The 25,517-nt window shown below is 41.2% G+C and overlaps 1 protein-coding gene across 1 annotated transcript in view; it reads right to left on the bottom strand.

Moving 5' to 3' along the window:
* The window catches only part of ryr2a (ryanodine receptor 2a (cardiac)), a 666,625-nt gene that overhangs the window by 26,277 nt on the left and 614,831 nt on the right, over positions 1-25,517 (bottom strand). Inside the window, exons 102-108 of the mRNA XM_030078094.1 lie at positions 18,049-18,135; positions 15,803-16,072; positions 13,496-13,626; positions 11,411-11,453; positions 7,861-7,994; positions 7,617-7,677; positions 5,162-5,308 (exon numbers count right to left, since the gene is read on the bottom strand). Of these exons, the coding sequence (XP_029933954.1) occupies positions 5,162-5,308; positions 7,617-7,677; positions 7,861-7,994; positions 11,411-11,453; positions 13,496-13,626; positions 15,803-16,072; positions 18,049-18,135 (873 nt within the window). The remainder of the gene's footprint in view (positions 1-5,161; positions 5,309-7,616; positions 7,678-7,860; positions 7,995-11,410; positions 11,454-13,495; positions 13,627-15,802; positions 16,073-18,048; positions 18,136-25,517) is intronic.

Genomic DNA, 25,517 nt, shown 5'->3' with positions numbered 1-25,517 from the left:
TCATTTCACGGATTTCTGTGAGAGCAGGTTAACCCCACGCCTCCCTCCCCAGATTTCCACGGCGAGCGGAAGCTACATCAGCGACAGTGGTAGCAGCGTCCATAGCAACAGCCATAGCAACAATAGAAACCTGAAAGAATCTTCATAATAACTAACAAAGTAAACATATACACTAACTGAACGAAGATTTTGGAAATAAAATGCACATTTCCCGCTAGAAATGTTATCAAAACGCATTTGAATGCATGAGCTCTCTTAAAATATTGCATTTTCCACTGAGAATAAAAGGAATGTCCGCCATTTTTCTTAAGGCTCTCGCTTCGGGGCTCGCGCAGGCGCGCTGATCGCTCATGCTGCTGGAAATTCGTAGGAATATGCACGGAAATTTGTGCATTATTTTTCGTAGGAATTCCTACGAATGTTTCATGAGAACAGCCTGGTTCAAAACTATCTGTCTGTAGTGGAATTAACACATTTACACATACGGAAACAAACACAGTTTTTCCTTTTAATTCCAGTGTGCATGTGGCTCTATACTAATTGTCCATGACATTTTAAAAAGTTTTAATTTTGACAATCCACAAAAGAATTGTGTGTTACTTTCAAAGTTGAAATGCAGAGAGTTTCTATTAACTGATTGAAGCGAAATTGTGGAAACATAAGTTTCCTTTGCATATGCAGTGCATTCAGAAAGTATTCAGACCCCTTCACTTTTTTGACTTTTGTTATGTTGCAGCCTGATGCTACAATTGTTTAAATTATTTTTTCTCTCCTTAATCTACACTCAGTACCAGGGTGGGAATTATACCACGGCCATGACGGCCATGGCCTTCGTTGCCCCTCACTCTGGCCATAGTGCCCTGAAAATAATTGTATCCCTCACGGCCAATTTGGCCGGTGTGCCCCAAGCAGTCAATCTCTCAAGGTTATCATGGATGCAAGAAAATCCCGAGGGAAAAAAAAAAGCGAATCCCGACCCAAAATGAATTGCTGAATCTGCTGTACAGTACCTGCTGAGGCAGATTCAGCACCTCTTACAGTACCTGGAAGATTTTCCACAGAGATGTGCAGGCTGTAACTTTGTTCTTGTTATTAATGTGTTAATCTTATCAGTTAGCCTATAAATTGTTATTAATTTGTTTAGTCTTTATGGGTAGCCTAGGCCATTGATTTAATTAATTTGTCAATTTGTTTGAAATGAACATTTAATATATCAACACATCTGTGAAAACTGGCGTCTTTATTTCAGAGGTAAACTTATAGTAGCCTGAAAAGGTGATTATATAACTCTGTTCAGCCTGTTACTGCTTACTGTTGTTACTTTTGCTGCTTAGCCACATTAATCGGAGTGACACCACCCCAGCTGAAATAAAACATCTGCTGGTGAGTTTATGAAAAGATATATGTTTGTTCTGGTGCTGACACTGGAAAGCAGTAGCCTATCTTTGAATGTAACTGTTAATATAAGTTGGCTGTAGATAAAGATCAGCTGTGCTGCTGAGTCGCTGTCACAGCACCTATTAGATTAAAAAATGACTCAGAAGTCGGCAGAAGTATAACTATCAGTCCATGAAAAAATATTTTTTCCAGCGGATATTCTAGTTACAACATGATTGAACTAGCAAAGCAGTTTTGTGTTGTTATGTGTGGTATTTATTCAGTTTTGGGAAATCACGATGTCTAGAAAACATGATAAGCCCAAGTTGGCTGGCTGACAAGGACTAGTTAACGGCAGATCTCATGTATTTCCGCTGAAACAGAGAATACTAGCAAAAAACTTTTATATTTTGAGAGCGAAATGCCCACAGTATGAATACATTTTGATTATACAATTTATTTTGTTGGTAATAGTTGTATAATCACATTGTATTTTGCGTGATGTTTTTTTGTTTAATTGTATGAAGTTATGATATTTATTCATAGCATAGGTTACAAGTCCAGGCATTTTACTCAATGGCCTTGGTGCCCTGGCATGTGGCCTTAATGCTCTAAAAAAGTGCCAACACCAAAGGCCAAATGGCCTTGCTCCTAAAATTGTGTAATTCCCACCCTGCTCAGTGCCCTATAATGATAAAGTGAAAACAGAATTGTAGAATTTTTTTGTAATTTTATTAAAAAGAAAAAAACTGAAATATCACAATGACATAAGTATTCAGACCCTTTACTCAGTACTTAGTTGAAGCACCTTTGGCAATAATTACAGCCTCAAGTCTTTTTCGGTATGATGCAACAAGCTTTGTACACCTGGATTGGGGGTTTTTCTGCTATTCTTCTTTCCAAAACCTCTCAAGCTCGGACAGATTGGATGGGGACCGTTGGTGGACAGCCATTTTCAGGTTAGTCAGGCCTCTGGCTGGACCACTCTAGGACACTGACAGAGTTGTCCCTAAGCCACTCCTGTGTTGTCTTGGCTGTGTGCTTAGGGTCACTGAGTATGTTTACATGCACACCATATTCCTGTTTTAACTGGAATATTTGCAATATTCCGGTTGCGCACATGTCATGTAAACACGTACCGAACCCGATTAAGGTCATATTCCGGTTGGAGAGAATTCCGAATAAGACCCCTGGCACATACCTGTTCCAACCGGAATACTGTGGCATGTAAACACCTTAGTCGGAAAATGCCCCGAACCAGAATATTCAGTCACGTCTGCGCATGCTTGACTCACAATGAATCCTGGGGCGTCTTTGTTGCTATGGTTACTCCAAGCAGGGAGAACGACCTGGTGAACAGCAGCAAGAGCCAGCATTTTTGGAGTAAGGAGACTGCAGTCTGCCTTCAGCTAATGAAAGATTTTAATATCATGGAGTATATCAATGGGAGAAAACATTGAAATAACGAGAGCTTCTTCTTCTACTGCTTCTTCTTCTGTATTTCCGGCAGACCAGACGCATATATGCGTGCTGCTGCCCCCCTGCGGCTGAGTGTCGTATTACGTAAGAGAGTGGAATACGCCGAAACACGGGAACATGCCAAGTAACATGTAAACGGAATATTCCAGTTGCCGCAGCGCAGTTACCCGAACCAGAATATTCACCCGAAACGGAATATGGTGTGCATGTAAACATAGTCACTGTCATGTTGGAAGGTGAACCTTTGGCTCAGTCTGAGGTCCTGAGCGCTGTGGAACAGGTTTTCATTGAGGATATCTCTGTACTTTGCTCCATTCAGCTTTCCCTCAACCCTGACCAGTGTCCCAGTCCCTGCTGCTGAAAAACAGCCCAACAGCATGATGCTGCCACCACCATGCTTCACTGTTGGGATGGTATTGGGCAGGTGATGAGCGGTGCCTGGTTTCCTCCAGACATAATGTTTGGAATTGAGCCCAAACAGTTCAATCTTGGTTTCATCAGACCAGAGAATCTTGTTTCTCACAGTCTGAGAGTCTTTCAGGTGTTTTTTTGCAAACTCCAAGCAGGCTTCATGTGTTTTACACAGAGGAGAGGCTTCCGTCTAGCCACTCTGCCATAAAGCTCAAATCGGTGGTGGGCCACAGTGGTGGTTGTCTTTCTGGAACTTTGTCCCATTTCCACACAGGATCTCTGGAGCTCAGTCAGAGTGACCATCGGGTTCTTGGTAACCTTTCTTACTAAGGGCCTTCTCCCATAATTGGTCAGTTTGGCCACGCGACCAGCTCTTGGAAGAGTCCTGGTTGTGCCAAACTTCTTCCATTGAGGGTTATGGAGGCCACTGTACCTTCAGTGCAGCAGAAATTTTTTGTAGCCTTCCCAAGATCTGTGCCTTGTAACAATCCTGTCTCTGAGCTCTGCAGGCAGTTCCTTTGACCTCATGACTTGGTTTTTGCTCTGATATGCATTGTCAGCTGTGAGGCCTTCTACAGAGAGGTGTGTGCCTTTCCAAATCATGTCCAAACAATTTAATTTACCACAGGTGGACTCTAACCAAGGTGTAGAAACATCTCAGCAATGGGCAAGAGAAATGGGGGGCACCCGAGCAAAATTTCAAGAGTTGTTGCAAAGGGTCTGAATACTGTTTGTGATATTTCAGTTTTTTCTTTGTGCTAAATTTGCAAAGATTTCTACAATTCTGTTTTCACTTTGTCATTATAGGGTACTGAGTGCAGATTAATGAGAGAAAAAATAAGTTAAACAGTTGTTGCATCAGGCTGCAACATAACAAAAGTAAAAAAAGTGAAGGGGGTCTGAATACTTTCTGAATGCACTGTATGATCTGAAATGTAATTTTCAATCTAAAGGGCCACAGTCACAGAGCTGGTATTAATTTGTATTATACTTTGTTTGAGTTTGTTGCAAAATCAGAGCAGATTGATCAAACATTCCACAACACAGCAAACGCAGATTGAACATGTTCAGTAAGGGAAAGCAAACTGAGTAAACAAGTGTGTAGTGCAAGTCCATTTATGAAAGCACAGAAAATATTCGCTACCTTCAACATGCTGTGTAGGCTGTGTGGTTAAGGAGAAAAGTGGTGTAATTTTAATTAGCTTTCTAAGCTACACTCTATGAAATGCCAATCTAGATGCATATGGTTGTTTTGTGTTTTGAGCGCATGAGCAGGTCTACCCACATGCAAACCTACATGTGTGATGAAATGGGCTGGAAGTTTTATACACTCTTGATCAAAATTTTAAGACCAGTTGAAAAATTGCAAGAATTTACATTTTTCACTGTTGTATTTTAAGAAGGTTCTAAGTAGAGCTTCAAAATGTAAAAAGAAGAAATAGAAGTGAGACAAAAAAAAAAAAATAAAAAAATGAGTAAGCAATTTATTGCAAACAACCATTAAACTGTAATAAGCTGTTCATCAGCTGATCAAAAGCCTTTAAAAGCCCAAATCTTGGCAAAAATGTGGATTCAGTGTCATTTTCTGTCAGGTATCCACACTGTCAGGACCTCCTGATGGCAAAGGCAAAAAAGCTTTTAAAGGCTGTGGTCTTAAACTTTTGATCAGCTGATGAACAGCCTATTTCAGTTTAATGGTTGTTTGCAATAAATTGCGTACTCAAATTTTTTTTTTGTCTCACTCCCATTTCTTCTTTTTGCATTTTAAAGCTCTACTTAGAACCTTCTTAAGATCCAACGGTGCAAAATGTAAATTTTTGCAATTTCTCAACTGGTCTTAAAATTTTGATCAGGAGTGTACAAGCTGAATTTAGTTCAGTATATAGTGGTATACCTGTTTGCCGTTGTGTGTGACAGAGGACAGGATGGTGCGTAGCGTCTTGAAACCCATGGCAATGTCCAGCAGATGAGCAGCAAAGAAGAAGTTGTTATAGTGACCCAGGATGGACATGGTCATATACCAGGCTAGATACAGGAAGGACTGGAAGGATGGTGGGAGAGACAGAGAGAGAGAGAGAGAGAGAGAGAGAGAGAGAGAGAGAGAGAGAGAGAGAGAGAGAGAGAGGGAGAGGGAGAGGGAGAGGGAGAGAGAGTTATAGAGAGAGTTAGGTGGGAGGGTGGGGGGGTCAAGAAAGTACCATTTCCTAATAGTGAATGTACAAGGACTTGGCATTAAAGTACTGTAGTTAGAGGATGGTATGTTCTAATTTACTAGCTTAGTTTCCAGGCCCCATCAATCAATGGGGTTATTCAATGGAGTCTGTCCATGCCTCGATCAGAGATGATTTACCACAGTTAGTGCTTGTCCCATTCATGGGCCAAGACCATGGTCTTAGTCCATTGGTCAATATTGATCTGATACTAAAAGGTTAACTGACTGCCTCATCAGGTATTACTGCTTTCAGACTGGCTGCCAGTCTTCTCATTTATAAGTGCTGAAAAATTTCTCAAGAGGCAACTGCCAAAATTAGCTTTGCTGTTGGTAACATCACAACTCCTCACAGCTGCTGCCATGTTTGTTTACATCAGAGAATTTGTCAAGCAGCCATTCAGTTATTATGAGTCACCATAGTGCTTGCCATTATTTTCCACCTGTTTTAATCAATGATCAGCCTATTGAAGCAGTTTAGTTTTAATATCTAGGAACCTTTTTTGATTACCCCCTTTTTTTTTTTTTTTTTTTTTTTTACAGCCAACATAGACTACATCATTAAAAAAGCAACGCAATGCTTTTATCTATTCAGGAAACCGTATTCATACAATATTGGCCAGGGAATTTTAGATGGTTAACAGAATTTTTGTTGAAAGTGTTTTAACTTTTAGGGCCCTATCTTGTGCCACCCGCTACCCGCTGCCACTACCCGCTACCCGCAAATTGCGGATTTAGGAACTTCCGCTATCCCTAAACGGTATCTTGCGCCACCCGCTACCCGCTATCCTTATGCCGACTCCGTTATTTGCGCCTGGAGGTGTGTCCGTGGGCGTGTTTCATGCGCTATCCCTAAAGTTGCTATCTTGCGCACACACTTTAGGGATAGCGGATAGCGGGTGGTCAGGACCACCCGCTATCCGCTTTCCCTAAAGTTTGGGCTGTTACGAGAGCGCGCCCAGGCGGCTTCAATGCGCGCCCCGACGGAGCCTCGCCACGCACACGGTCGGACTGATACCGGGACGCCGCCGGAATGGACTGAGTATATTACTCATATAGACTGTTTAGAGGAAAGACTGTTTTAATTGGACACTTACGCCAGCATGTTTTATTGTTTTATCATAAGCCAGCAGCTGTGCTATATTTTTATTTTTAATATTTTATTTGCCCAATCTACCTTGTCAATAAATTAGTTTACACATAGTTCCACCTCTGCCTCTTGTGTGTGTGTGGTGTGATTTTACTCAATCAGTACAATCTTGTGACACGTCCACTTGGACACATGTGGCTCCACCTCCCGAATTAACTCACCTATAATATAATATATAATATGTATATAAAGCCAACTTGCTTTAGCCTCAGTAGAAGCCCTGAGAAAATCTACCTCCCTCTCTCCATCGCGGGTTTAGGATTTAGGATTTAGGATAGTGCATCCTGCCCTTAAAGGCAATGGCACCTGGCACACTGATTGGTTTAACTGGCGTAACGCCCAAAACACGCCTATGCATAATATAGCGGGTAGCGCAGGTGGTTTGCGGATAGCGGGAGGTGCACAAGATAGCAACTTTTACGGGGGAACGCCTCTTCCTAAATCCTAAATCCGCAAATAACGGGTTTAGGGAATCTGGCGCAAGATAGGGCCCCCAATATGTGTACATCCTGTGGCCAACTGTGCTCTGAAAGTAAAAATAGCATATCCAGAATTATAACAATAGACAGTCATATTATTGGGAAAGAGCAGAGACATCTGGGATGTATATAATATAAAATGCCAGTGAAACAATTCATGAACAGTTCATGAAACTACCCTCTGGAGGCTGCTATAGAGCTGCTGCAGCAACCAAGAACATTTTCATACCAAATGCAAAAGCTGTGTTAAGCTAGAACCATGTCCATTATTGTCATCTGTATTCTGCATGTAGTGTTTTTATAATTTTGTAAATGCATTGTTGATTTATCTGTGATGTGTTTTCACCTGTGAAACCAAAGACAAATTTCCACATCATTGGACTGTAAGGATTATCTTTATATATTTAAATCAGACATTTCACAAGATTCTGGTCAAATGTTTCCCTGGGTATGAGAGCACTTCCAGACCTCAGGAATCACCATATATTTAAAAAATATTTTATATGCTTACATTATCTGTGAATACAACCCCCAGTTTCCAGATCTGGTACTTGACATCAATGGAGTTCAGCCTGTTGACAGAGGAAAGACAAAGACTTTGAATAAGACAGCTGTAGGAGAGATACAGTGGTCAATGTACAATAGCCAATGTTCCATCTGAGGTTTAACACGCTAAGATACACAAAACAGACACACACACACACACACACACACACACACACACAAACACACAAACACACAAACACCATACTCACACAGTAGCAAGTGAGTTCTCTCTCTTGGGTTTCCTCTTCTCCTGAGCAACACTGAAGTCCAGAGCAGCTTTGTCCATCCCCAGCAGCTCACTGATACGGTCGTGGCCATAAAACTCACCGTATTTATCCATCACCTGAGGAACAGGCACATAAGTTGATCTTTGCTTTAGGCAACAATGTTTTTGAGGTAATTTTTGGTAGAGTGGGAAGGCCTCTGAAAGCACTTATTTACTATAAACTTTATCCAGTCTGAAAGTTGACTGAGCGCTGTGAGCCTTTCCAGCAACACTTTGCACCATCCATTACTAAGATGCCCTTTACACCTGGTATTAAAGGGCCATATCAGTGGTTTCATAACTTTACAGTAACAGATATAAAATCTATAAACTTTGGGTTTGCAGAGGCTGAAGTAACTAATTACATGTACTTATGTTACTGTAATTATCTAGCTCTTTGTGTACTTGTACTTTTTTTTAGAATTTATTTAAAGAGCATATTGCAGGTTGGAGACCCCAGTGAATCAATGTGTAGGAAAATGATGTGGGAACTGAATTTTCATTGAAATATGCATATATATATTCTACAGTGACCTCTGGAGTTGTTTTTGTGGCAGAATTTTACTTCCGCATCTGAAAAAGCTAAACCGGAAGTGACGTAGGAAGAGGGAGTGCGGTCAGTTTGAACAATAGGAATATAATGGATCTTAATGCTAGTTGTGACACTGAAGAGGCTGTGAATGTGTATTCATATCAATATGATGGACCACAGCCTTATAATTACGAGCCTGTTAGGCGTCAAAGAGACCGGGTGCCGGACCTGGTCCGCGGCACCCGGTCTGCCGGATCTGACAGGTGCCGCTCCGGCTGTCAGTCGGACGCTTTCTGAAGAAGGAGGAAGTTACCTCCGAAACTGTCAAGGTAAATAAACATCCCATGTCTGATTAAGAGAAACAAAAACGTCTTTTAGTTAAAAGAAAGACATGATGAATGTATTTGAACTATATTGATTTATGATGACATCGGACCATGCCTGTTGGCGTTTTTCAACGTGATGACGTGCATTCCCGGGGCGATCGCTTTAGGTAATGTGACTGCCCTGTGTGAGCAGCCCTTTACAGCACAGTAAAGAGTGTAGTTGTTCACTGTCTCTGCTCTGCTTCGCTCCGTGGAGACACACGGAGCGCTCTGCTCTGCCCGCGGTCAAACGGAGGAGAGGAGGGAAACTCAGCTCAATCATAAATGACAGCAAAATGCAATAGGGCCTGTTTATTTATGTTATTTACCTAATTTATGTGAACTTGTTTCATTTAGGCTCAGTGTGAGCATCTCCTGTGTTTTGCTGTCATTTATGGTCGCACTGAGTTTCTCTCCTGGAAAACGGTGGAGCCGACGTCCTGACAGGTTGGAGTTTGTGCAGCCAGCACAAACACAATAATTTACCATGATGATGATAAATAAATGCTATGTACAACTACTGAAAACAGACCAACTCATTAGACCAAGACCGCTCAGACTCACTACCACCTACTACTGCGCACGGAGTTGGAGCAGAGCTGAGGAGACCGACTCCCTCTTGTTACGTCATATGACGCGATGTTGAAAAAAAGAGCGTTTTTAGGAGCTTTACTCAAAACGGCCACTTTTTCCTCTAAATATGTGCCCTAATATCTTGCAAAACATATGAAATCCTGCATTAACCTTTCACATGGTCATTTTCACACAATGTTAAGTATAAATTTTGTAAAAAATTTAACCTGCAATATGCTCTTTAAAGTCAGTAATTTTACTTAAGGACCCCATGAAATGGACTGTTGCTTTCTTGATTTGATGTATTTCCTTTTGAAACAGGATGTTTGGGCGGGACATTCACAAGTACATACCAGCAGAACATCAGTTTGGATAAGGACCAGGATTAGGATTAGGACTATTTAAGATACTCTGTTTTGCAGGAAGTAGAAGTCATGTGAGGTCATTGCATAGGGACTTTTTTGCTTGAGTTTTGTAAATTTGAAATTTGAAATCATATCCATTACAGAGAACCAATGAAAAATGACAGTTGAACTCTCAGTCAGCAAAAGATGAGAAGATGAATCTGCTCCAACTTTCTTGGTGCACTTCTAAACACTGCACTTGTTGGTGTCATTTACAATTTCTAAAAAAAACAATGGTGCACTATGAAAAACTGACGATTGACCATGGTGGTGGAACAAGCTGCCAAACTCCATTTGAGAGTCCCTCACAGTCCTGCTCACCTAATGGACAGTGTAAAAAAATCTGTCTCTATGCTTTCCTCCCCGCTCCATGCACTTTATGCACTCTATATATTAACTCTATATCAATTTATTCCCTCTTTACACTTAACTGCCTTGTAGCACTGCTTTGTAGCACCTATGTCCTTCGGACCAGAGCCAGAGATTTCTGGTACTTGATGTTGTTGTTATGTAATGCATTGATCTTTGCATTGGTGTATAAAAATCTCATATGTACGTCGCCTTGGATAAAAGTGTCTGCCAAATCTGAATTGTAATTGTAACTGTTAAATAGTCCCCGGGGAAATGTTTGCTTTCAGTGAACTGTCAGTTCCATGATTTATGAATGACAACGACTTTGTTAGCTGCAAAATGCAAATTATATATGAGGGATTTTGATTATATGTTGTGAACTCTTTAGTACCCCTGCATGATTTGCAAAATGATTTATTGCTATGTCAAATGTGGGTAAATTGTAATAAACCGACCAAATATTCAAAGCCACTGTTATGGTCCTTTAACATGAGTCTTGTTTCCAGAGTGTATCGAGCTATGACTCAGATTACATTTACATAGAAATATAATACATTAACACAGAAATATAATGATTAAGGACACCTACTATGCTGAAATAATAAAGCTAAAATAACATTCATGCTCTTTTGTGTGAAGTCAGTAGGAAGGTACACATTCAGTGAAGTCTTCTTTTTTTTTTTTTTTTTTTTTTTTTAGAAATACCCATTTAAATACAGCATTTATACATCTGGCCCCTGGTTTTGACTTGGACTTAACAGTGTGAGGTCTTGAACTTGTCCTGAACTTATCTAGGGTGCTTTTGGCATACAGTTCTGGCATGTACAGTGCATGGCATTCACTGCATTTAGGAAGTGAGCAGGTGTACACAGGAAGAGCCCTATAATAAGTAATCCTCCATGATTTGCTGAAGAACTACTCTCTCTCTCTCTCTCTCTCTCTCTCTCTCTCTCTCTCTCTCTGTGTGTGTGTGTGTGTGTGTGTGTGTGTGTGTGTGTGTGTGTGTGTGTGTGGATTGAGTGAGTATGTGCATGCAAATTTTCGTGTACTGGGTGGTTAAACCCATAGAGCCCCATGAGAGGGCTCCGCATATGATCACAGACCATGAGTTACCATGCATAACTATCAATGCTAGCTGGCATTGCTAATAAGGTCTGAAAACAGACATCATGTCAACTGTACATCTGTTCTCAGATGACAGCACCAAACATAGATAATATTTGGGCAATATCTGGCATATATTTGCTTTTCTTAGATATTCAGACCTACCTTCCTCTTCACAAACTTATCCCAGTAGTTGTTTGGGAAAGATCTGCAAATCAAACCACAAAAAGCTCATGAATCACAATATGTTCACACTATATCCCTGTCCCCCCCACCCCCGCCACCCCCCCCCCCCCCACCAAAAAAAAAAAAAAAAAAAAAAAAAAAAGCTAAGTGGCAACTTCGCTTTGTTACACAATCCGTGTCAGTGCGCTGCTGTAGACTGGAAATTTTCTTTGCCCTTTGGACTCGTACGGTGCCGGTGCAGTTGTTCTAAGTTTTTTTCTTGGTGGTGCAGGTGCAGGTGAAACAACTGGAGGGGTTGTGCCACCCAGATTTGCTTCCTCCCATGTAATTTTCCCCAGACATGACGTGATAGCCTATTCCGTGTTAAAAACAGTTTGCGTTTTATTTGGTGAAATTCCGCGATTCTGTGATTGCAGAAATTATAGGACCCTACAATGTTAACATTAACGATAACGTTAGGGTCGTTTTCACAGGCTTGAACAAAAAAATGGATTAAATGTAATCTTGCCTAGGTACCTTTCTCTTGGCCTTTTCTCTCCCTCTGCGAGCGCATAGCAATAGAATCTAACAGGCGGGTGATGACTGTTGTTCATTTTTCAAAATAAAGTTAATTGCAGTGTAGTGTAACATTTCATGATATTTAAATTATCATTTCAAACTGATTATAGTAAGTATATGTGCGCAAATATAGGCTATATATATATATGTGTATATATATCCATTTAAAATTGTTTTAACATCTGAAAAAAAAAACATCATTCCTAAGGCGTGGTGGCATTTATTTTGCTGTGGCGGTGCGCCACAATCAATTACATGTAGCAGAAACCCTGCTGTGGGTATGCTTAAAGGGACATTAATATAAAAATTGCAAAGGCAGAAGCCACCAAGAAAATACCTAGGTCAAACAGTATTTGCAAATAATATTTAGTGTTTCATTTTCACAGGAGAGGAGCGTTGCTTGGCTCAAGCCAGTAGCAGGCTGGAAACAAAGAGGTGCTTGTCGGATGGTCGGATGGCTCAGTGTTAACTACAAGTTTGAAAATCTCCGAAGCATACTCTCTTAACATAAAAATAAAGATTTATTACTAGGTCTACATTCAAGTCAGTTCAATTCAATTCAATTCAATTTTATTTGTATAGCATCAAATGATGTCACAAAATATCTCAAGGCGCTCTACAGAAACCCAACAGATACTGGCCAGACCCATAAACCAAAATATCCCCCATGAGCAAGCACAGAGTGACAGTGGCGAGGGAAAAACCCTTTTAACAGGGTCAAAAACCTTGAGGAGAACCTGACTTTGGGTGGGCAGTCATCTGCCTCCACTGGAAGGGTTAGGATGACAAGATTAAAAATAAAGGCACCAAGACATTGCAGCACACAGGCCTTCCTCCGGATGCATATAACAAACACAGAAAATACTGTATAGACTAATTGTGGAAAATGTGACCTCAACAATGAAAAACAATGAAAAAACACTTTTGGACAGTAGAGTATCCAACCTGGGCATGGAGCACCATCAGCAGCTTTGGCATTTCTTCAGTGTATTTCCTTGTTGCTCAATATCAACCTTTGATTCTTTTGGTTTCTATGTTGCTAACTGCTAACTGATTCTTCCTGTTATTAAAAATGTAAGTTCACAATGCAAACCTAAGCATTGTTCTTTGAATCAGGGGTCTATTTTTATAGGTTTGCAAAGACCATCATAAGCACTTCTATAACCAATTCGTATTTTGGTGACCTGGAAAAATGCTTTGCCCATTCTGTGGTATTTTATGCTTGGGTACTCCGGGTTTGGGTTGATAACTAACTCTTAAGTCCTACTCTGAGCAGTGACCATTTTTAGTCATAAGACCACTTTTAGCACTATTCCTATGAGTAATTCTGAGAGGCTTGGTAACGATGGGCTCTGGTCTATGAACTCTCATTCATTCCATTCATGTCTTGAAAACCAATCAATGAATTTGTATTTAATTATTTGCTGGAGAAAGCTATAAGCTCTCTCTTGCGTGAGCGCACACACACACACACACACACACACACATACAGACGATATGACTCACTGTGTGTTAATAACCAGTCTGTCCCATTGTCCCTTGATGTCATCTTCAGATGGTTGTTCTGTGATATAAAGGCCGTCAAACTCCAGCTTCCTTGCCACCTCTTTCTCTCGCTTAAAGATCACCAATGGCACCTAGATTGCACACATACACACACACGGTTGCATGCATGCACACACACACACACACACACACATACACGGGGGTCTTTCATCACTTCAGAGGACATTACACTGACTTACATTAATTTCCTGGAGACTTACCTTACCCTTACCCCTAACTACTACTTGCCTTACACTAACCCCTAATCCTGACCTTAACATAACCCTAAAATAACATAACCCTTTAAATCAAATCTTCACAATAGAATTAATGATTTTCATCGAGGGGACTTGCTTTTTGTCCCCATAAGGGACAAAAAGTCCCTACAACATGAACACAGTTATAGTGCCATCAGATTAGTGCCATTACATTACAGAAAATTCGGGAAAATTCACCTGGATTAACTTGGAAACAAGTTAAAGTTACTCAGCTGAACTGTTGATATGTTTTTAAGAATGAATACAACAATAAATGATGCATTTTGTTAGACTACTACCCTTGTTTACCCTTAGAAGTTGCTTAAAGTAGAAACCAAGAATGCTTGGACTACTGTTACTTCTTACCAATGAAACATAAATCCTATTTATTTATTTATTTATTTTTTACCTTTGTAATAGTAAAGGCTAAGGAAGATTGTGTTGTTCCAGTAAATATCTACTTTTTGCCTGAGTTGCTGTCATGCTCCTGTCATGCTCCAATGATCTGCCTATTCCTAAAGAGCCTGATGCATGGAGGAATTTCAGTTTGTTCCTTACGGAAAACCCAGAACATAAAACACTAATATATAGCAGGGGTTTTCAAACTCTCTTGTATCCTGGACTCCATGTTGACTTTCAATTAGAGTTCTCATATTCTGCCCGAACCCGACCCGACCCGACCCGACGGGCCTAAAATTTACGTGAATTGGGCGGGTCGGGTCAGGCTTCGGGTTCTGTGGGGGATTTTTTTTTTTTTTTTTAATAAAAAAATAGAATTATGTGTTCTGTTATTGATTATGACGTTTCATTTTTATGTGACTGGTGGAGAGAGTGAGAGACTGGATTGGATTTGGAGGCTAAACTTTCAGTGACAGACAGACAACCAGCTGTGCGAGCGCAGCGCAAACAAGTGAGTGAGAGAGAGTTGCAGCAGTATCCCGCTGTGCTGGCAGACTCGGCAGCAGGGACGGTTTCTGCTATGGGCAGTGCAACTGCCCAGGGCGCAATCTACTTGGGGGCGCACGGGAAAAAAAATCTCCAGTTTTCTAGACTACCGTATTGACCCGCACATGCCGCGGCACCATCAGTCGGCATCAGCCGGGCCGGCCGCGGCACCGTCCAATACCGCGCCCACCCGTCAGGTCTGCCGGATCTGACAGCTGAGCTGCCTGATGCTGGCCGGTGCCGCGGCCGGCTCGCCTGATACCGACTGATGGTGCCCCGGTGCCGCGGCTGACCGGCTCTGCTAAATAAGGGCGAATTTGGCGATTTTTTTTTTTTTTTCGGGCTTTATCGGGCTGTCGGGCCTAAAGTTCGGCTAATTAGTCGGGTCGGGTCGGGCCTCGGGCTGGCCCAGTCGTGTCCGGGTCGGGTCGGGTCTTAATTTTCAGGCCCGATGAGAACTCTACTTTCAATAAGCTGTGCCCTCATTTGAAGTCATTTTTTCCCCCACAAGCATTTAAACAGAAGAAATCTGACGCTGATCCAGCATAACTGATGTGATGTTCTTGTAATTTTTTAAATACTTTTTTTTTTTTTTTTGCAAATTTTCATTTTTTTCCCCCCAATTCTCTGGTATTTAATTTTTTAGCAAGTAAATTAGCAAGAAATGACCTGAAAATTAGTAAGAAATTAGTATAATGTTACAAGAATATGAACAGAATGTTATTAAATATAACAGATAATTCTATATTCAAATGACAGATCAGTGATACTGGATCAGAGTTCTTGTATTTAAATGCTTGTAAGAGGTGTCATCTGGTGGAATGTTTGGTTGGAATGAAAACCTGCAGCCTCTTGGCCCCTGTGGCACCAGTTTGACACACCTGATTTAAACTATTCCTCGTTTGACTGAAGGCCCCCGTGGAAGAGCTTCAAGTACCCCTTTGAAAACCACTGCACAAAAACAAATTATTATTCCTCAAGCGGAAACACACTGGACTTAAACTCACTATCTTTTCTGTATAAGAACTGCTATCATATATTAAGACGGTAGCAGAAAATAACTTGCCTTTAGACAATAGTATCCAATGATGCAGAAGAAAGAGATGACGGTGTGCAAAATGGCCAGAATGCGGAGTGTGGGCTCCATGTATCCACTGCTCTCCTCCAATACAAAATGGACAGTGATGGGCTTCAGGGGCTCCTCAGCGTTCCCAGCTTCCTCCATGATCTCCCCCACTGTCTCTCCACTCAGGGGATCCCACTGAACACTGCTGTCTGTTTGGCTGCTGGTGTAGACCAACTCACTCTCCTCAACCACAGCTGAGGATGTAGAGACCTGGTTGAGGTAGTTAATTAGTAAGTGAAACACAGAAATCAAGCTGTGGTTGATTTTACACAATACAACAACAGCAAATAGTGAAAAGTAAATAGTAAGATGTAGGTCATTTCTATCATCTCTATAGCCTAATGCTAGGGCCATTGCATTAAATAAAAAAAATACTATAGCTAAAGGATGAGCCCATGATTTTGGGGCAAGTCTGGAGGGGATTGGAGGGATTGGGACAAACACATCATACACAAACTGCAGTCCAATTACATCAGTAGGATGTCAGGAACTGAACCTTGTAGAAACTCAGAACCAAGGCATGACAGGGACTTTTCAGGGACGCTCAACACGTCACTCTGACTGTGTGCAATCGACTCCATGCCTCAGAAGCCAACTTTGGGATCAGTGGCCCAAAGGTAAAGAGGTTGAATGGTGGGACAAAGAAATACACAGCTCTGCAATTATAGGAACAGAAATAGGAATAGGAAGGACAGAATGGCATAGGATAGGATTCTTAATCCTGTATGATCCATATTTTAGGGTTTCCTTGTGATTGAAAGATCAGGGCCGCAGAGAAGGAGAAACAAATGATTTCAGCAGGTTCCTAATCTATGTCTTCTACCTCCCCTCATCCATTTCCAAGTACAGTATGTCAGCAAACTGTTCCATCAAATTAATGTATGGGTGTTGTTGAATACGGAGACATGGTGGGGGAACTGATCAATATGTCTGTCAATCAAGTTAAAGTCTTTGCATCACTTTCTGGTCAACTGATACAAGGAATTTTCTTGTTGTGACAGACACAAAGGGCTCTAGTTTCGCAGAACGCGCAAGGCGGGGGCGCAGCGCACCTGTGCTTTGCCAGCTGGGTGTGGCCAGGTGGATTTTCCAAGTTTGGCACGCTGTGGGTGCTGGTGCAAGTACTCCGCCGTCCCTCCTACCGGCGGAAAGGAGGAGAGAAGGCGTGGAGTGGGTTTGACACAGCCGATTCACTTTTTTTTCATGAATGTTTTTGCCTCAAAGGATAATCCTCGCCATATTCATATAAATACATGTTTGTTTTGCAACTTTCGACTCCATCACTTACTGATGCAACAACACACTAGAGATTAAAACAAAATCTGGTTCATGAAAGCTTTTACATTTGCTGTTCTAAACGCCCAGAGTCTGGCAGGGAACTGATTCCTTTTGCATTTTCGATTTGTGTGGAATATTTATATATATTGAAGAAGAACTGGGTAGTCGACATGAGCAGCACCAGACACCATGACTGGAAAAAAGACATCACCGTACTGGACACATTGTTTGACTGAAAGGTGATCAGGTTGGGTTTCCATTACGCTGCCAAACGGTGCCAATCTCCTCTGACATCAGATGTGACGAGACAGTCGATATGGAGATAAATTTATGTGCTGATTGAGATAGTAGCATTAAATAGTGGTTTTGTCAGTATTTATTGCATTGTTAATGTGCCTGACATTCTGGAAACCTGCCTGTGAGGTTTTGGTGACGTGTCAGCTAAACTTCCACTACACCGGCTGTGCTCCGCCTACGCTGACAGTAGACCTGGTTTCAGATGGCGAGCTTTGAGCGCAGCTTGGCGAAGCCTTTTGGCACGAAACTGTCACTACGCCAAGCTGAATCTGTTGACACCTCCCCTTGCTGCAACGCCACTCCCATCTCAGCGCACGTCAGTCTGCCAAACTACCAAACTGCGGGGGTTCGCTTCACTGCACCACCCTGCGATGCGCCGAGAAACTAGAGCCCAAAGTTTTTAACACTCTAAATCACTTATGGCAGAAACAGTGTCAACCGCTGGAGAGCAGAACTTTGTTAAGGGTGTATACACTGTAAGTTATTTAAAACATGTAAAAATAGCTCTGTGTAAGTTTATTGAACTATCGTCTATACAGAAAAGCATAGGAAATTTCCTATACTATCCTACGTAAGAGCATTTGTATTTATTTATAAAAGTGCTGCATTACCTTGTAGAAGAGGAGGATGAAATTGATGGCGAAGGCAACAAATAGAGCCAGCATCCTCATATTGTAGAAGTTCCTGGCAAAGTAGTTCTAGCGGAGAGACAAAGAGATCAGGTCAGTGCCTACTGTCTGGATTTAAAGTGACACCAAATGGCATTTTAGCAGAATTACTAGCATACACGTGTGGTGTAATTAAGTATTTTCAACACACTTGGTAGGGCCTACTTCGGTAGGGTGTTAGAAATGTTACTTACATACCCACATGTGTGCACCATCAAACTGGCATGCTGAAGGTGCTTTTTAGAGTTCTTTTATTGGCCACTTAATTTTCCTAGATTGAGTGTATGCAATCAGGTTAAATTCAGTTAAGTGATAAGTGTCTTGTAACCAACCATCCCTCTGGTAACCTGGAAAAGATGGGGCTGCTGCTTCAGACCAACTCATGTAGACTATTTAGGGGCTGGAGTATGTGCCATTATGCTACAGCCAGGGGGATGTTCTCATCTACACCATACATTTTAAAAAGAGGAATGTCTTGTTTCCTATTGACTGGTGATCATAAAATATATAATGCTGCAGGTACTCAAAATTTCTTATGTATTTTTATGGAACCAATCAATTTTAAGTTTTTAATGGCTTTTTTAGGATTTGTTTAGTATTTTTGGCTGTGACTGTACTAAAAGAAATAAGAAATTGCACTTGAAGACCTAAGAGTGATTCTTAATGCAATATTTCACAAATGCATGGGGTGTCCGAAAACTTTTTTCCACCACTGTGTGTGTGTGTGTGTGTGTGTGTGTGTGTGTGTGTGTATATATATATATATTATCAGGCTGTACCAGCAAGTCGTTAAAGACTCTCCAGCTGGTCCAAAACGCTGCTGCACATGTACTGACTAGAACTAGGAGAAGAGATCATATTACTCCAATATTGGCTTCTTTACATTGGCTTCCTGTAGAATCTAGAATAGAATTTAAAACTCTTCTCCTCACCTATAAAGCGCTTAATGGGCAGGCACCATCTTATCTGAAAGAGCTCATAGTTCCTTATTTGCCAGAGCACTGCGCCCCCAAAATGCAGGTTTATTGGTGGTTCCCAAAATTCCTAAGACTAGAGCGGGAGGCAGATCCTTCCAATTCCAGGCTCCACGTTTGTGGAACAAACTTCCAAGTGCAGATTCTCTCTCTACCTTTAACAGTAGACTTAAGACCTTCCTTTTTGACAAAGCTTAAAGTTAGGGTCGGCCCAGGTTGCCCTGGACCAGCCCTTAGTTATGCTGCTATAGGCTTAGACTGTCGGGGGACTCCATATCATGCTCTGAGCACTTTCCTCTCTCTAATCTTTCTCTTCCCTCTTCTTTTCTTCTTCTTGTCCCCCTCTACAAGCCCCCACCCACCCCCACACCCCCTTTATATTCAGTGCATGCTATTGTTCCAGAGTCCTCTGCCCCTTTGCCTTCGTTGTGCTTTTTGTGTCTTGTCTAGGTTATACTACCCTGCTCATCCTGGAAGGTCATCCAGCTGCAGACGAGAAGGCTGGGTGCTGTGTATCACTTCCATCTAGATTACCTGTTCAGGATACCCTGCTGTTTCTGTTGTTGTCTGCTGTCCCAGTTTGCCCTTATCTCCCTGTCTCTGTCTCTTTGTCTCTCTCTCTCCCCTCCCCACCCAACCGGTAGAGATAGATGACCGCCTGCCCTGAGTCTGGTTCTACCTGACGGTTCTTCCTGTTAAAGGGGAGTTTTACCTTGCCACCGTCGCCAAGAGCATGCTCAGGAGGGAATCTGTTGGGTTTCTTGGTTTTTTTTCTACTATGATCTGTAGAGTGTGGTCTTTACCTGCTCTCCCTGTAAAGCATCATGAGATAACTTCTGTTGTGATTTGACGCTATATAAATAAAGATTGATTGATTGACACACACACACACACATATATATATATATATATATACACAGTCCAGGCCAAAAGTTTGGACACACCTTCTCATTCAATGAGTTTTCTTTATTTTCATGACTATTTACATTGTAGATTCTAACTGAAGGAATCAAAACTATGAATGAACACATGTGGAGTTATGTACTTAACAAAAAAAGGTGAAATAACTGAAAACATGTTTTATATTCTAGTTTCTTCAAAATAGCCATCCTTTGCTCTGATTACTGCTTTGCACACTCTTGGCATTCTCTCGATGAGCTTCAAGAGGTAGTCACCTATCTATTTCTTAAACACATTTGTTTTTGTTTATTAAAATAAAAAACAGCACTTTAAAGTACATCCCAGAAAAGAGGAAACTGAACATTGCAAAATAGTTAGAATAATATCCTTGGCATAAAATCAACAGACCAATAGTTAAACATAAAGTGCCTTTTCTACCATAAATGGCTTTGAAAAACACAGAAACAAAAATCAGCTGATGACACCCCCTCGTATTCTGCCATTGTCCTGAGCAAAAAATCTAACCCTAACATAGGCCATAACAGTTTGATCAACATCTTAGTGTGACTTAACAGTAACAACCAACCCAGTGGCCTGGCATCACAAAACTTCTTCTCCTCCTATTTCTCCCTCTCTTTCATCCAGTTGCTGAGACAAACAAGAATGTTGACATTTTCAGAGCTGAGGGCTGCCCTCTTCTTTTCAACTATGTTACCTGCAAGTGAGAAAAGTCTCTCACAAGGGACAGACGTGGCAGGGCTAGCCAGATACTTGCGGGCCAGGACAGACAGTTGTGGATGGGCCTCTGCATGAGTTGACCACCACTGCAGTGGTGGTCAAGATCCTGTTAGGCCCCACATCATCATCTGAATCAGAGTCTGACGCACACAATAGGAGTCTCTTCTTCTTTACTGGCTCCGCTGTGGGCTCTGGAGTAGCACTTTTGGATTCTGTTTGCAGCAGTGCCTCAAGGCTGGTCCACACCCCTTCTCGCTCTCCTTTGGGTAGACACTTCCAAGTCCTTGAAGCGTGGGTCAAGTACTGTAGCCAGCTTGAGCCATTCATGGTTGAGTGTGGCTTGACGCTGGGATAGATCCTTTGAGAAGGCAGTCTTGAATCTCACCATATAGGCTGGGTCCTCATAAGATACCTCCATGGTGCGGTCCAAGTGGCGCAGAGCAGGTAACAGTCTCACCTCCAAGGAGCTCAGTCACATATCTGCAGTGGATAGTTAAGGACAGGATTATTTTTATTACTGTAGAAATTCAATTAAATAAAATATTTTTTTCCCCTTTTTTAAATCTTAATTTTAAAACAATAGTTAATTCAAAAAGCTTTTAAAAGGAAAAGATGCCAACCACTGATAAATCATATTAATCAAACAGTTCAAGGTGAAGGTGGGTTTTTTTACCTGCATGGTTCAAGGATGGTCACAAGCCTCTGTAGTTTGTCCCACTCCGTTGTAGTCAGCATGGTTAGCTGTGGTTCTGCTTGCAAAGAGTAGCCTTCACAGCCTCTTGGTTCTTCAGGAGACGAGAGATTATATACAGCGTCGAATTCCACCTTGTGGAAACGTCCTGTGTAAGTGGCTCTCTTTTTTGCCCAAGTGCTGTTTGCTCCTGGTGTAGTTCCTCTGTATTAGCAGGGCTGTGTTTAAAATGACCCACTATTTTGCGACATTTTGCCAGCATATCATTAAACCTGCTGTCACCAAGGCAAACAGTGATGATTCTTTGCAAAATGTGAGCAACACACGGCATATGCACAAATGGGAGCTGTCTAGCTGCAGCGATCATGGTTCGGGCACTGTCTGTTCCACTTGTGGTGACCTTTTCTTGAACTCCCCAGGCCTCTCCCATGAGAGAGAAACTGCTCCGTGCAGTTTTCAGCATAGTGCCTGGTGGTCGTCTTCTGCACGGTTAGGGCAAAAGACTCAAGATGCCATTCCCTGTCAGTAACGTCAATAGTCTGTGCAGTCACACCAAGGTAATTTGTATTGCTTACCAAGGTCCAATGATCCCCAGTCACAGCAACACATTCGGCTTTCTCCAATAAATCAACTTTCGCTTGCTTTTCAGTGTCATAAAGCTGATGAATCTTGTTTGAAATTGTCTTTCTGCATGTCTTTCTGCATTACTTATAAAATAATTATTAAAATAATTTGCAATATCATATGGCTTTGTAATAAATGTACCGTCTGTCTCTATGAAAGAGGCATGCATGTCTGAATTCCTCCCCATTAAACATCATTTATTTTAAGCCTATAATAGTCCCTTTTTTATTATTATTATTCAATTTCGTCACAGCATTTATTAATTTACAATAATGTTGTCTATCAGACATAGAACCTGTTCTAACTGCAGTTTTTTTTAGCTTCATTACGCTGGGCCATTAATCCCCTCAATTCATCATCCAGCCAGGGTGCACTATTTGACCAAGCAGTCCATTTTCTCATTGGAGTATGTTTATCAGCCATCTCCATAAATAACTTCATAAATACACTCAGTGCTTTTTCTGGATTTTCTTCACTGCACACATCCGACCATTTCACACACTTGACTTCTTCCTCAAATAATGCCTGGTTAAACCCTTTATAAGACCTTCTATAATTAATCCTGGAACCAGCTGTAGGTACCTTAGTTTTTCGTACAATTGCAACTAGGTTATGATCACTGCAACCCAGTGGAACTGATATAGCTTTTGAACAGTAATCCGGCCTGTTAATATAAATGTGATCAATGCATGTTGTTGTTCTATCACCAAACTTATTCCTAGATGTTCTGGTTGCTGATGTCACTGCCTGAGTCAGGTTACATTTTTTTTGCAACAGACAGAATTCTGTTCAACATGGAGCAGTTCTTATTTAATGCATCAATATTCAAATCTCCGAGAAAGTAGATCTCATTATTAGAATGAGCTACATTATCTAACATTTCACAGATGTCATCCAGATACTTCATGTTTGCACTGGGTGGCCTATAGCAGCATCCAATTAATATAGGTTTTAAGTGTGGGAGATTTATCTGTACCCATAGAGCTTCTATTCCATCCATCATTAAGTCACACCGCTTTTTGGATGGAATATGATTCTTTACATAGATTGCAACTCCACCACCATACTTGTCTCTGTCCCTTCTGAACAAACTGTACCCATTTAGGCCAAACAAAAAAAAACTTTGGGTTCCGGTTCCTTGTCATTTAAGGGCATGAATAGGTAGGGAATTTATTTTATTTTATTTTTTATTTTATTTAGCATTTTAAGGATGAGTAGGGGGGATTTATTTTATTTTATTTATTCATGGGAAGGATGGGTAGGTAGGGATTTTATTTTATTTTATTCTTTTTTTTTTATTTTCGGAAGCGATGCATGGGTTGCATTTTAAATATAATTATTTCAATATTTGCATAAGTTACCACCTTTTTAACGGACGGAGCAGCGTTATTACTAGCAGAGAGAGGTATCTCTGGCTCGCATTGCAGCACTAGGTACCTGAAGTAGTGCTGGGTATCGATTCAGATTTCAAGAATCGATTTGATTCCGATTCACAAGATTCAGAATCGATTATCACAATTCGATCCAATCCGATACAATCCGATATTGATTTGGTTAGTTTTATTAAAAAGCACTTTGAGCTGTGACTGAATTACATACCTGTCTAGTTATGCAACACATTAATACTTGTATTATATTGTGTCATTTGACAACAAATTAATATAGGTATTGATAATTAAAATGGCTGTAAGACTGGCAAAAATGGCTAGGACCACCGTTTGTAGCCCAGAGGAGATATGATGCTCAAACACTTGGTATGTTGTGTTAGCACAGTTAGTGTATGTTTATGAGTTGTAGAACATAATAAATTATCTTGCAGGAGTAGATGTTTACCAGTAAGCGTAAATAATTTAACAATATGTTAAATTATTATTTGTTTTAAAAATGTAAATTACTTATCAAACAGACCTAACTATTCAACTACCAATGAATGAGCATTAGTATGCATGTGATAACACAGATAAGTAAAAAAAAAAAAAGTCAAAGTGATACCTCTTCTATGAATAGACAAGCAAAGCCACTGACTAACCGCTGTTAGTCAGTGAAAATAGAGTGGAGTGGCAACTCTTCGCTTTGTTACACAATCTATGTGCGCTGCTGTATCCTGGAAAGTTTCTCTGCGTTTTGGACTCGTATGGTGCCGGTGCAGTTGTTGTACGTTCATATTCCACACAAATGGGAATTTAAATGAAGATCGATTCAAAATCGGAGGATCGATCTTTTCAACACAGGTCTATCCTGAAGTCGAATAGACCCATCACACCCACCACCATAGAGCCGAGCTCCACGGTGGGGGCAGCAGGCAAACATGATGGATCCCCCGTCATGTTTGCCTGCTGCACTTGCAAGTCTACAATGGCACTGTTTCACCTCTTTCACTACATCTGCAAAGGTTTTCTCTTGTAGTCGGATTATTTTCGCTGGTGGTTTGCGAGGACAAATCACACACACACACCGTGCGGAAGTCCATTCTTTCCAGCCAGTGCTGTCGGTGGCACGTGATTCCATGAAGTTATTTTCCGAAGTTACGTGAGAACATCACAAATAAGGCGAGTGCAACATACATCAAAATAAAAGCCCTGCTTAACTTTTGACCAATGCCAACACGGTCACACGCGGTCGCGTAGTGCCTTAATTTTATTTTTACACAGAGGCCAATAAAATAATCTGACTCGGGGATTAAATGGGACACTCGGTCGGGAACCGGAACCCAGAGGTTTTTTTTGTCTGGCCTTATAGCAACCTCTGAATCATCAAAAGATGAATCTAAGTGTGACTCTGATATAGCTAGTATATGAATATTATTGGATTCAACCAGACTGCATAGTTCATAAACCTTGTTCCTCAGACTGCACACATTTAAATGAGCCAGCATCAATCCCTTCTTGGGCAAATTAATAGCATGTGACAATGGCATCATGAGTACACAGTTAAAAACATAACATCAGCATACCTTTAAGAAGTTCACATGACTCTAGGTGACTTTGGGGTGCTACTATGAGGGCGAATTATCAGTTTGTCCTGCCTCAGAAAGGCAATTTCACCTCTCTCCCGTGCCTCCCTCAACTTGGGGAGTAGCTCTTTTCTTTTCATTCGGACTGCATCAGTATAATCTTCATTTATGTAAATGTTAGTCCCTCACAAATTTTTAGCTCTCTCCAGAACTGCTGATCTATCCTTGAATCTTAAGAACTTCACCACAATGGGTCTGGGTCTGCTGCCATCCGCTACTGGTTTCCCAGTGCGGTGTGCCCCGTCAACTTCAATGTCCCGCTGCAGCTTAAGTTTTTCCACAAAAATACCCCTCACCTTTTCCTCTGCATCAGCCTAAGTTTTCCCCGGAACCTCAGTGATGCCATCAAAAACCAGGTTGTTCCTTCTCGATTGTCCCTCTAAGTACTCCATTTTATCTGTGACAGCTGACAGGCAGTCACAAATCTTCATGATGTTGGTTTGCATGGAGTTACTGAGTTCAGATTGTGTTT

Source organism: Myripristis murdjan, chromosome 19 (assembly GCF_902150065.1).
Source record: "Myripristis murdjan chromosome 19, fMyrMur1.1, whole genome shotgun sequence".
Classification (NCBI taxonomy): Eukaryota; Metazoa; Chordata; class Actinopteri; order Holocentriformes; family Holocentridae; genus Myripristis; species Myripristis murdjan.
Note: the sequence above shows the minus strand (reverse complement) of the source record. Positions and strands in the feature narration are given on the sequence as shown.